This window comes from Arachis duranensis, chromosome 2 (assembly GCF_000817695.3).
Source record: "Arachis duranensis cultivar V14167 chromosome 2, aradu.V14167.gnm2.J7QH, whole genome shotgun sequence".
Taxonomy (NCBI): domain Eukaryota; kingdom Viridiplantae; phylum Streptophyta; class Magnoliopsida; order Fabales; family Fabaceae; genus Arachis; species Arachis duranensis.
This window is the reverse complement of record NC_029773.3, coordinates 74,941,532-74,954,614: the sequence shown is the minus strand read 5'-3', so window position 1 is coordinate 74,954,614 and position 13,083 is coordinate 74,941,532. Positions and strand designations below refer to the sequence as shown.

At 29.6% G+C, this 13,083-nt stretch overlaps 1 protein-coding gene across 1 annotated transcript in view; it reads right to left on the bottom strand.

Moving 5' to 3' along the window:
* LOC107475055 (serine carboxypeptidase-like 11) overlaps positions 1-262 on the bottom strand; it is a gene marked incomplete in the record, with an annotated part of 10,121 nt that extends 9,859 nt beyond the window's left edge. The window contains 1 exon segment of the mRNA XM_021135586.2: positions 42-262. Within this exon segment, the coding sequence (XP_020991245.1) occupies positions 42-208 (167 nt within the window).
* Positions 263-13,083: the final 12,821 nt, after the last annotated feature.

Below are 13,083 nucleotides of genomic sequence, written 5' to 3'. Positions count from 1 at the left end.
GTAGATGGAAATCGAAAGTGGAAAATATAGATAGAGCTTACCCAGTTTCAAGTTGAAAGGGGAGAGGACCATCAAAACCAGGAAGGTACTCAACTTTTGAACCACCAGCTTCAATTTTATGAGATACTATCTGCAAGAAAAGTGCGAGAGAGAGAAGCAGTAATTGAAAAAAATAACTCCATTTTTTGGAATTGGAAGCCATTTTCATTCACTGCTCTGTACTCTGCAGCCTCACCTGCAATTCTTAATCCCAATTTCTAGGCATTAGTATTTAGCGTTGCTTATTTACACTTTTTATTTTTTATTATTAAGATTTTTGGTGGAATTTTTTAATAATGTGGAGAGTTAGTGTATAGGGTCAGATTTATAATTTTTATATTTTTTTAAAAAAAATATAAATCTGATGGTTAAATTTGTATTTTAGTATTAAAAAAAATTTAAAATTTTTAAATTAGACTGTTCGATTTGTTTAAAGCAAAAAAAAATTATCTCACTACAAATCAAATCTTTTAATTTATGTATTATAAAAATTTAATCTTCTAATTTTTTAAATTTGAGAATCTGATTTATTATTTAAAATGAAAAAAAATTTTTTAATTCATATCAAAGAAAAATACACCAATTAACTATAATATTAAATTATATATTATTTTTTTTATTTCTAAAAAAATTAGCCGCTTATTTAGATCTTGTTAGATATAATAATTTCTAAAATTTTTTATTATATTTTTAATTTTTTTATAATGTATTTATTATTTAAATATCTTAAAATTGTTTTTGTTAGTAATATAACTTTTTCTCATCCATTATATATTAATTAGAGTAGAACTAGTTAATTATTATACTAAAAGCCAAATGAGTAATGACACGTGAAAATGCATAGAAGATTGTTAATAATGTGTTTGAATAATATACTCTAAAGTATGATAATACTAATTAATTAATTAGAGCATCATGACTCAATGTTTTGCCAACTCATAGAAGGTTGTTAAACACAATGAGATATAAAAAACGTGTTATTATTCTTATTCAATGCCATAGTTAAATATTTATTTATTTCTTTTTTATTTTGTGTGCCTAGTTGAATATTTACATAATAAATGCAAGTATATTTTATTTCAACTTGCTCGTATTAATAAGCTGAGACTGATATCATGATATAAAATGGATTTAAGATTAAATTATCATTTTAGTTCCCTGACAAAACATTTACTTTTGCTAGTTGTTTATTAAACTAGCCAACAATACAATGATTCCAATAAAATGAAAAATCCGTGTAGTCCAAGCTGACAAATAAAATATTCTTGTATTCTTATGTCTATAAAAGAGGGTTATATTGTTGGTGGCTTTCGTGGCATATGCACCTAAAAAAAGGATGGCCTAAAAAAGAGTGATGTATACATATTATGGTAGTGAGTCAAAGCGTTGTAAGATTTTGTGGTTGAACCGATCAGCCCAATCCCTTACTTTCTACAACAAATCTTCAATGAATTTATGTATCACTTGTATCTAGTTTTGTTTGAACTGTAAGTAGCAGTTATGAAATACCGTTTTGTTTTCAACAAACTTAAAATGAGACATAAAATTTGTCGTTACATCCCGAATACAATAAGCATAAAACGTTTTAAGAGGTTGTCATTTACTATTGTCAATTTTTAGTGTAGTCTTGATTGTTTAGAATCTGTCAGAAATAATCAACAAATTTTTTTGTAAGATCACATGACGCTTCTGATTGATAAGAAAGAAAAATTAGAATTCTATAGTCTCAGACTCAACAATTACAAAAATTACAGGAAAAATATTACTATTGTCATTTTGTGTTACTGCAATAAGCAAAACACCACCATATTTGCCATACAGATGCATGTTATCGATGGGGGCGAACGACTTGCAATGTTTAAAAGCCTCCATACAGATAGGGAAGGCCCAAAATACTTTTTCAAACATACTGCAATCACGCACTATAAGGTGCCCATCATAGTACAGTACATTCTTGATCTTGCATATTATTTCGGGACAACAACTCTGCAGTGCTTGCAATAACCTCAACACCTTATTGTATGATTCCTCCCAATCACTATATATCGGGGTAATTGCCTTTTGCTTCACCATCTATATCTTTCTGTACGAGAGTTTGAAATGATAGATTTGCCTAACTGCACTTTATAGGCCAGAGATGTCGACGGATGACGAGGATTGTAACAACAGGAGGATGACACGGCATATGAGACTGCTATCCAATTGTCGATGGTCGTGAGACATGGTGGGCTAAACACGTGTGCGCTCCTCTAACCCTACGCACCTCCCTACAGAAATAAAATAATCATGGTTGAGATGTAAAACAGACTACAACAATATAGACTATTTTTTTAGGATTAATATGTGTCAAAAAAATCAAAATTCGTCAAAAAAATAAATTTTGACACTATTTTAACTGTGAAAATATGTTAATAAAAGTTTTGTCAAAAATAGTATTTTTGACATATAAGTAATTGTAAAAAAAGTTTAAATCTTATTTTGATAAATATTAGCCGTCAAAAATAATTTGTTAGAAAAATTTGAGAATATATTTTTTGTGATACTTATTAATCGTCAAAAATACTATTTATTTTGACACTTATTGACCATAAAAAATTTTCAACAAAAATTTTTAACAAAGAATGAGATGAGATCTTAAAACTGAAGAATAAACTGAGATTTTGAAGATGAAGAATGAGTAATATGATCCTAAATTGAGAGTAGCGTGATGCCAAAATTGACGGAACTCAACGAAGAAAAAGAATAATGGAGTAAGTTGAAAATAAGTAAGTGTCAAAATTGAGGATTATTTTTTTACAATCAAATTATTCATCAAAAAACATAGAAAATTTGATATCTGTGATATTTGTCAAAAATATATATTAATTTTTACACTTAACTATGGCCGTTAAAAAAAAATCATGTTAAAATATCTCTCTTTTCTTGTAGTGACAAGCATAACAATGATAAATGAGAATATAGAATACAGTTACAGTTGAACTTACCAATATCCAAAATTCTGTCGGAGATTAACATGAAGACACCAAGGGCAGCCTGCTTCAGATTGTCAACAATGTACATGGTACTTTATTCGATCCAACTCCACGACTCGGTACTCAACACTTCTGTGAATGTTGTAATTCTTCACACCTTGCATCTGCACCTTTGCTTTTAAATCTGTGACCAACCCAAAACTCCACACCACCGTCTAAGTTGTAATCGACTTCACCCATATCTTGGAAAATGAATTTTTCTGTTGCATCGCGTTCAGATCGAATGTACGATAGTGACTAAGTACAGATGACAAGACCGAATTGGGTGCGGGACAGGCAAAAGATACAGACTCGGAGTCTTTGGTACAAACTCTTCCTCCTCATCATCTTCAGAAGAACCACTCTCGTTACTATCCGCAACATACTCCTCGTCGGAGTCCTCACTGTCAACGTTCATATCTTCCACTGGACTAGCAACATGTAGTGGTTTGGATGCGAGAGGTGGGTCATCTTGCACAAAGACCAACTGGCCAGATTGACCGCCACCAACATCACCAACTTCCACAAAAAACTCCATCACTTGTCCCGCTATAATTCTCCCATGGATGTTAAACATCAGGCACACATGCTAGTCGTCATGGAGGCAAAATAGACGAAACCAATAAACTCCGTTTTTCATCGGTGCTAGCAACCTATACTCCTACCTTTTCAATATCTTTTCTTTCGTTACCACCGATGTTACTCAATATCAGACTATTTAACTCCAACAAAGAACTTACTTGTCGGGTATACAATAGAATAGGATTTTCACACTCAAATATTATCACAGTATCACTATTTCTCATATGGCAATTAGAATACACATTTATAATCAAATATCCACTACTACTAGACATTTTGGCTTATTTTTTGAATAAAAAAATAGAAAAAAGAAATAAAATATTTGTAGAGAATACAAAAAGTTGCACATCTAAGGACGGACACATAGAAGATAAGTGGAGGCTTGAACCCCTAACTTTTAAAAAGAAAAACTAATAGTAAAATTTAAGAAATCCAACCCAATAAAATTTAATGATTTTAAACTTTTTTTTAATTCTTAAATTGGCTAAACAGTAAACACTACATCTACATGTCTACATTATCTTTCTTCCTTTATTCCTTTTTTATGTTTAGTATTCTTTTGAAGCCATGCCTGATAATCACGTCTTCCACTGTCAAGTGTCACAATGGTACAAATAAAATACAATATGTTAAGCACTTTTTTATTATATATTTTAAATTTTAAATTCCTTAGACTTAGAGATTATATATCTTAAACGGTTATTATGCACTCTATTCTTCTTGTTGATATATCTCTCTGCATAGTCTAAGTAAACATGTTTGTTTAAAACTTGGCACTATTTAATTTAATTTTCATTTAGATTTAGATTCACATTCTACAATCTACAAAGGATGAAAAATTAACAATGATCTTTTAATTTTCAACAATTATCAAACAATTTTTAATAGTTAAACATCTATTGTTATTTTTAAATAACTTTAACAATAAAATTATTACTTTTATAAATGGCGGGTAACTTGGGTTATAAATGTATAAAATTGTTATATTCTATACCATTTAACTATTGATACGGTCATACGAATTTATTAATATTGTACGCCTAGTAGTTTTTGAGTAAATATTACGGTGAACAAATGTCACTTTGAGTTCTATTCCATTGATGTTGTACGCTTAGTAATTCTTTTTTTTAATGAAATTGATAGTAACTTAATAAAAAATATTTAGATTTTATTTATTTATGTAAGTATATAATTATTTGAATTTTTTTTCAGGTAAAAAAAAACTAGAATATTTTATGATGAGAAAGTAAAGTAAAATTGATGCAATTTTTAAGAGAAAAGCTATTGTTAATGTTGGAGTTCAAACAAGTCAGTCCTCTAATCTTATTTCACAAGAAGTTCAAGTAAATGAACTCTCTAATCTTACTCAAAATACACATTAACATGAAGTCAAAGTTCCAAAATTAGAAAGAGATGTTGATATCTCTTTACTAGAAAGAGATCCAGGAAAGTGACGTCCAATTTGGTAGTATGATGTCAATGAACGTGATAAAATTCGTAGAGCATACATAATAGTTGGGCCATACCAACCAACAAATATTAGCTATCCAACTTCTGGTAATAATAATCACCGTCGATATTTTCAATCTTCTTGATTTAAGAAATTTTCAAGTTGGTTAGAATATTTACCAGAAAAAGATGATGCTTATTGTTTGCCTTGCTACATGTGTTAGTAACATTATGGTGCTCACAATGATGGAAAAAATGTATTTTCAGAGTTAGAATTTAGTAATTCGAAGAAAGTAAACAATAGAGTGAATTGTGCATTTGTATGTCACGATGGTTCTAGTCCTAATTCTCCCCATAATTTATGTGTGAAATCTTGTGATGATTTAATGGCTAATCTAAGCACATAGATAAAATTCTTGATAGGCATAGTGATGAAACTATTGCAAATAATCGCTTAAGGTTAAAGAGATCTATTGATGTTATTCGAAGGCTTGTATTTTAAGTATGTGCATTTAGAGGCGACGATGAAAATCCTGAATCTTTGAATAGGGAAAAATTTATTGAGTTAATTAAACTTTTAGCTTCATGTAATCAGAATGTTAATAATGTTGTCCTTGAAAACGCTCGTGAAAATGTTTAATATATATCTCTCAATGTTCAAAAAAATATATTGCATATCTTTGCTAGAAAAGTGCATGGAGCAATTCGAGAAGAAATTGGTAATTCTAAATTTTGTATAATTATTAATGAAGCAAGAGATGAGTCAAAGCGAAAACAAATGTCTGTGATTTTGAGTTTTGTAGACAAGCACGGTTTTGTTCAAGAAAGATTTTTTGATCTTATACATGTTTTTTATACGTATTCTTTGACATTGAAAACAAAAATTTCATCAGTTCTTTCTCATCATAATCTTGATGTCTAAATATATATTTTCTATCGGTATATTTTTTTAACGGATCTTACATTATATTTTATTTGCATATTTTTTTAATATTATATATGTTATTGGGCTCTTATGATAACATTTCTAGATACGTCCTTGTGCGCATTTTTTTATAGTTCTTAAAAGTTTGTCATTACGTATCTCGTTTACACTGTAAATATCATAAATATCTTCTTTATATTATAAACGAAATAAGAATAACGAAATATATGTAAATTCTATTTTTTGCTTTATCTCGTTTACAGTACAACTGTTATAAATTACATATTTTAATAAATAAATATTTTATTTTATTTATTTAAAAAATTTCTCTCAAAAAATGAGTACTAATTATATTTTTTTAAAATCTATTAAATAAAGTGAAATAAATTAATAATTAAATTAATTCTTTAAAAAATCATAAATTTTTTTATTCACTCTCTATATATATATATTGGTCAATACACACATTCATTCTATTCACCCACCTATTAAATACTCTTTTTGAGATTCGAATTAACGTGGTACCTTTAAGGGACAAATATATTTGCTATTGGGACAAGCCTCAGCCACATTAACTGTGATATTTAATTACTTGCTGAAACCTAATTTTGGAAATTTGATAAGAACATTTCCTTGCCAAGAGTCCATATTGGCCGTCCAGTATAACTACCTAGCTTGAACGATGAAGATTCAAAATAAAGGACCAACCATGACCCACGCTATTTATGATTCAACCACGCTTTGTACTGTTTTGAATCCAGAAAGCAATATTCAATGATGATATACCCTACATGGCTACAAATAATTAACAGAAGTTGATGTTTGTGTGGATGATAGATATCGCATGATAAAATAGTTCTTAAAAAATTGAAATGACATGTGTCCTCATTTCAAAAATTTATTATTATTATATCTAACACAAGATAATCTTTGGAAGGGATCACCATGTCATTAATATTCTAAAAATGGTTTTATGGAAAGGTAAGGAACTAAAATAATAATTGTCTTAAATGCATTTCATACCATGATATCACTTTCAGCTTATTAATACGAGCAAGTTGAAATAAAATATACTTGCATTTTATTATTTAACTAGTCAACTAGACAGACAAAATTAAAAAGAAATAAATAAATATTTAACTACGACATTGAATAAGAATAATAACACGTTTTTTATATTGACAACTATTCCAATAAAACTTATTAAAAACAATTTTTTAATAATCTTAGTTTAAAGCTAAGAAGGTAATTTATTTATTTTGATTTATTTTTATAAAAATAACACTTTTATAGCATATGAATAATCAAATTTTAGAGATTATTATTTGATAATTAAAATAAAATATTTTTACACTAGTTTTTTTTAATTTGAGAAGTTGTCTAATTTATTATTATTATTTTCACCTTATTTAATTGCAGGGTGCAGAGCATACAGCTCCAGAAACCAAGCCGAACGAAGGTTTTGCCATGTTCGTTAGGTAGATATCTAACAAGCCTCTTTAACTTAGCCACACAGATGCCAAAAATCTTGGTTTTACATTAAATTTTGATTAATCATTAGTCACTATTAGTCCGAGGTAAGTTTGAATTAGTCTACAATTTGTTTTTAAGTTTATCAATTGCGAAAAACATTTTTGTGTACTAAGTGAGCCATGGTCATTTATTCGAAGATCTAAAATTTTTATAAAAAAAAATTAATTATTGAGGAGTATTAAAGACAGGTAAGTTTTGTGATTTGTAGTTATTAATTAATTATTATTAGTGTTTTTAATGGTGTGAGATTTTATCCAATGATGTGTGATTATTCATTTTTTTTTTACTGATTAAGTGTTGGCCAAATTTTAATATCAGTACTTGTCCCCAAGACTTTTTCTTAATTATTAATCAATTTGGGTTGACCTAGTAGTTAGTTCATTAATTTATTTAATTAACGAGAATTATAAATGCAATCATTTATTGGCATAGTTTCTTCATACTCATCTCGAAATTGCGAGTTCGAATCTAATTTTTAACTTTAAAAAAAAATTCATTTGTAATAAAAAAAATTCATTGGCATAGTCTCCCCATTCATTCCGCATAATAACTACTGACAAGTATACTGAGTCGTATCAAGTAATAAAACTCATAAGAGTGAGGTCGATCCCATGAGGATTAACGGATTAAGCAAGCAATAGTTGATTGATTATTCTAGTTAGATAATCATAAATGAGCGATGAGCAACAGGAAATGTAAATGACTTGAAATTAAAAGAAAACAATAAAGTACAAGAAAGTAAATGACAAGAAAAGTAAAGTACAAGAAAGTAAAGTGCTAGAAAGTAAATGACGGAAATATAAAATACTAGAAGTAAAAATAAAAAGAGCATTCGGATAAAGAGATATTGCATTCTTCGGATCAACATATTCTCATCTCTTCCTCAAGCATGCAACTCATTGACCTCTTGCCAATCATGAGTGATCGAATCCCAATCCCTTAGTAATCCAATCTCTCTAATCTTGATCAATAGCCAATTCCTTGGTCTAATTGTTCATGAAAAGAGATGAGGCTTGGTCCCTGATTATACCACACACTTTTCTAGACCCAAATAATGGATAGATTAATGTCACAATATCCTATCCATACCCAAATCTTCTCAAGTATGAGAAGGATTTGCAAGCATGATTCTATGATTCCTTTTTCAAGGATCACAAAGAACCCAATTCATTCAATCTCTTTCTCAAGATAATTGAATGCTTAAATGAAGAACGAAAATTCTTCAAGTAAATCAAAGAGAGATGAAGAGAAGAAGAAGAATCAAAATAAATCAATCCCTCAAACTACAATAGAACTCTCTTTTCCAATGGAAAGAGTTAGTAATTCATAACTAAAATATTTACAATGTGCGTATGAAAGAACATGGAAGAGAAGAGAAGTGTGGAAAGGGAGGGGTCCGAAGACCCACTCCCAGTGGTGTGCTAATGATGGTGTGTGTGTGTATCCCGATACTCCCTTCAAATGTAGAAACTAAGGCCTTTATATAGGCTCTCTTAAATTACAAATTCAAATGAAATTGAAAGTAAATTACAATCAAATAAAAATTAATTATTCTAAATGCTTTTTGTGGCCTTAATTGGTTGACAATTATAAACTTGCTTGTTTGAAGTTTAAGTGGATTTGAAGTGATTTTAATTAAACCAACACCAAGCTCCAGGGGTGCTTGACATGCATGGGCGCTCCCTTAGGCGCTTACTTGGGCTTGGGTACTCATTTGGGCGTTCTCTTGGAAATTGGAGAGAAGAAATTCGAAACTTAAAATGAAACCTCTTTACCAAAATGATTACTAGGTTTTGTAGAGATCATCGCCGCGGAAGCGTAGATGCAAACAGCTCGTCAATCGGAGCTCTAAATAAAAAATTATGAGGAATTGAAATTGGAGCCAAGGGTTTGTGATTTGGAATGTTCTTCCTCCTTTTGCTTTCAAGTTCATTGTGTTTCTCCATTTGGTTGGGGAAGAAGGTGGAGTTGGGCTGGGCCTTCGGTCCAAAGTGGACTCGGTTCATTTCATTTGGTCCAATTTTAAACTAAAATTTTTAAAATTAGGGTCTAAATTCATATTTTAATTAATTTTACTACAATAAATTATAAAATTCTATTTTTTAATTCCCTGATTAATAACTAATTTATTCACTAACTATTTACTAATTTCTCGGATTTTACGATCATTGATTAATAAAATTGAATAATAATATAGCAATTAAACCTCGAATTACGTAAGTTATTTCAACTATTTTAACGTGTACATAAGACAACAATTATAGATTTTTAATGTACAACTAATCTTATAAGCTACATCTTCTTTTTGGAATGTCAACTGTAGCATCTTAAAGAATAAAAGTGAGCATGCATTAGCAAAATATTAAAACATGAAATGGAGCTAAAATTAAATAATTATTATTTTTTGTCCTTCTCTTTCTCCTTTTTTTTTTCATCATCATTTTATCTAATTAAAATTGAATTATATACTTCATCTTTTCAATTGGTAAATAATGACTCGATATAAACCAGCATTTCATGTGAGATACATGTTTATCTATCAATTTTCTTTGCTTTGGAATTCATAATTTGATAAATCCTCAAAATTTAAATAATTTTGTGTGCAGGTTTATATGCCTTTATGAATTTCATAAATTCATCTATTGAAAGTAAGATTTTATCTCAAAATCAAATGGAGAATAATAACTCAAACATGATGCGCAGAGTTTCAGATGTTGAGTCTTGTATTAATTCAAGAATATTAAAAAAATAGAATCTAATTCACAACTTAAAATTTTGTTATCTTAACTACAAAAATTACGATACATTTGCATAGCAGCACTGCAAGTGGAAAGCATCAAAAGTTTGCAAAGTACTATCAACTATATATAGGTCATAGCTCATAACTATACATGGAATGCAAGAATGGTCACAATTTACATATGTAACTAAATGTCTACAATTGGCATTTTAATCAAAAGGAATGCATTAAATTTTTTAAAACAAATTCCAAAACCCAAAAAAAGCCTCAGTAAACATACTTTCATGAGTCCAAAAGCCTCAACTTCATCACCAAATTTTACAATTCCTTGTTCAACACAGACAGTGGCAATTGTTTCTCACCCCTTGAAAAAATTGAGGTAATATTCTAAAAAATATATGTTAAATCATTATGTGACTTTACAATATTCAAGAGCATTTCAAAACAGATTTTCATGAGCAATAAACAAATTTGATAAAAATATATAAAAAAATTCTGCCACTGATTGAAAAGGGAGAAAAAAAGCAAGAGTGACTATTGTTGTGCAATGATTTTATAATAAATAATGAGTCACTAATAATTCAGCTTAATAGTATGTTTAAAGAGAGAGCAGTGTCAGTTAAGATTACCGTAATCCAATATCTATGATTTGTAAATCTCACTGCAAGGATGGCTGCACAACTTGTTTTAACCACAATCGTTTTTTACTAAACATGTCATACTTTCTCTACTTCCCTACCGTCATCTCCTATTTTAATAGACGGCTTTCTTGCTTCTAAGATCTACCTAATTAAGGCTATGTATGATTTGCATAAAAGATCCCTCTAACCTCTATTTCATATATATAATAACTTTCTATTCTTATTATTAATATTTTTTCATATCAAAAAATTTGTTCTTCGTCATTACTGCAGTTATTAGAAACTTAACCACTCCTTAAGAGTTTTAAGTGATTTCTCCTGAAAAAAATCTCAAAAATTTTAAATTAACAGCAACAAAGAATAAATCAATTATTTTTTAAATCAATTGTGAGGTCACACAAATAAGTTGATTGGCAAAAAGAGATGCAAGAATGTTACCTTATGCCATATCTAAAAGTATTATGCACAACAGAAGTTATTAAAATACACACATTCAACATTGGCATTGGTTTTTAAAAAATAAATCAACTAAATCAGCAGATAAATATTTTAATTACATAGTCTTAGGTCATATTTTCATCATAAATAAAAAATGATCATTAGTAAAAAAATGGTAATATATCATATTTTTTAAATAAGCAAATGTTAAAAACATTATTGAAGATAAGTTAGTATCTAATATTCAAAGACATGTTACCTTTTGACTTTTAGTGGAGATTCAAATATTTCTGAAGACTTCATGGTAAACGACATTTTCTGTTGCAGTAAAATTATTAGAATTATCATGAGATATTACAATCTTGAGTCCATCTTTGGTGGTGATTCATGAAACTGTGGCATAAAGTTATCCATGTGTAAAAATTGGTTGTTTCAGAAATAAGCCAATATGATTTAAAGACTGTCATTGACTTTTATTTATGGTCATTGCATATAACAAAATTAGAGAAAATAGTCTCCGTTAAAACTTGAAAGGTAACTTTATATCTGATGGAGTTAATGTCATTTTAGAAATGAAGACCTTTTCACATTGACTGTTTCCCGATAAAATTTTGGCTTCAATAATCTTATTTTCAAGTCTCGTGATGATTAATTTAGTCCCATTATAAAGTCCAGCAGAATGATCAATATTTTGAATTAGCATAACTGGACAACCTTCTTTAAATGACAGCTCATGATTTGGCAACCCAGAGAATTTTATTGTTGCAAAAAATTCTTGTGTATGTATGCAAGAAACTGTGTCGTCAGTTCCTTCTTTAAAGCAAGATGAATCTGAGCTTAGATATGTTTTCAATTCATTTTTATTCAAAGATATCATGTAATCATTAATCTCTTCAACACTGTAGGTGATTTAAATTTTGACAATCTTTTAGATAGTCACTATATATAGCCTGAACAATTGCCTCGACTGGATCACCAATGTAAAACCCGGTTAATTAACGGCTAATTAACTCATAAATGAGAATTTATTCTAGAAAGTCTAAAATGTGATTTTTATGGCTAAATATGATAGAGGAGATTGAGACGAGAATTTCGGTACCAATTTTATAGAATTCGGACCAAGATTGGACCAAACGGGCCAAACCGGGCCAATTGGACCCAAAGTGGGCCCTTGGCCCAACATAACTTAACCAAAACCCTAGTTTTCAACACTCTCTCTCCTCATTTGTTACACACACAAGCTGAAATTAGAGAGAAAGGGAGGAAGAACTCTCTCTCAACTTCTTTCTCTCACTTGATCTTCAAAACACCATAACTTTTGATCTAGAGCTCCGATTGCCGCTCCGTTTGCGGCCACGCGTTCACCGCGGAGAGCTCTACAAAACCCATACAATCAATCTTGAGATAAGCCACGTTTTGCTCTTCGAAATTCCAGCCTTATTTTCGAGTTTTATGAGCAAAAATATTGAGATTTTGGGTTCTTTGATGTTATAGGACCTAACTCTCTTGAAGGAGAAGGTTAATCTTGTCTCCTTGGACCTTGGGTATGGTAAGGTTCTTAACCCTAGTGTAATTTTGTTGTTTTATGATGTTTGGGTTTTGAGATGTTGTGTATGGGTATGATGGTTGTGGCTTAGGTTGTGTATATGTGAATATTGGAGCTTGATTTGGTGATTTTGAAAAGCTTGGAAAGGGTTTGGTGGTGAAAAATCTGTTCTTGGAGGT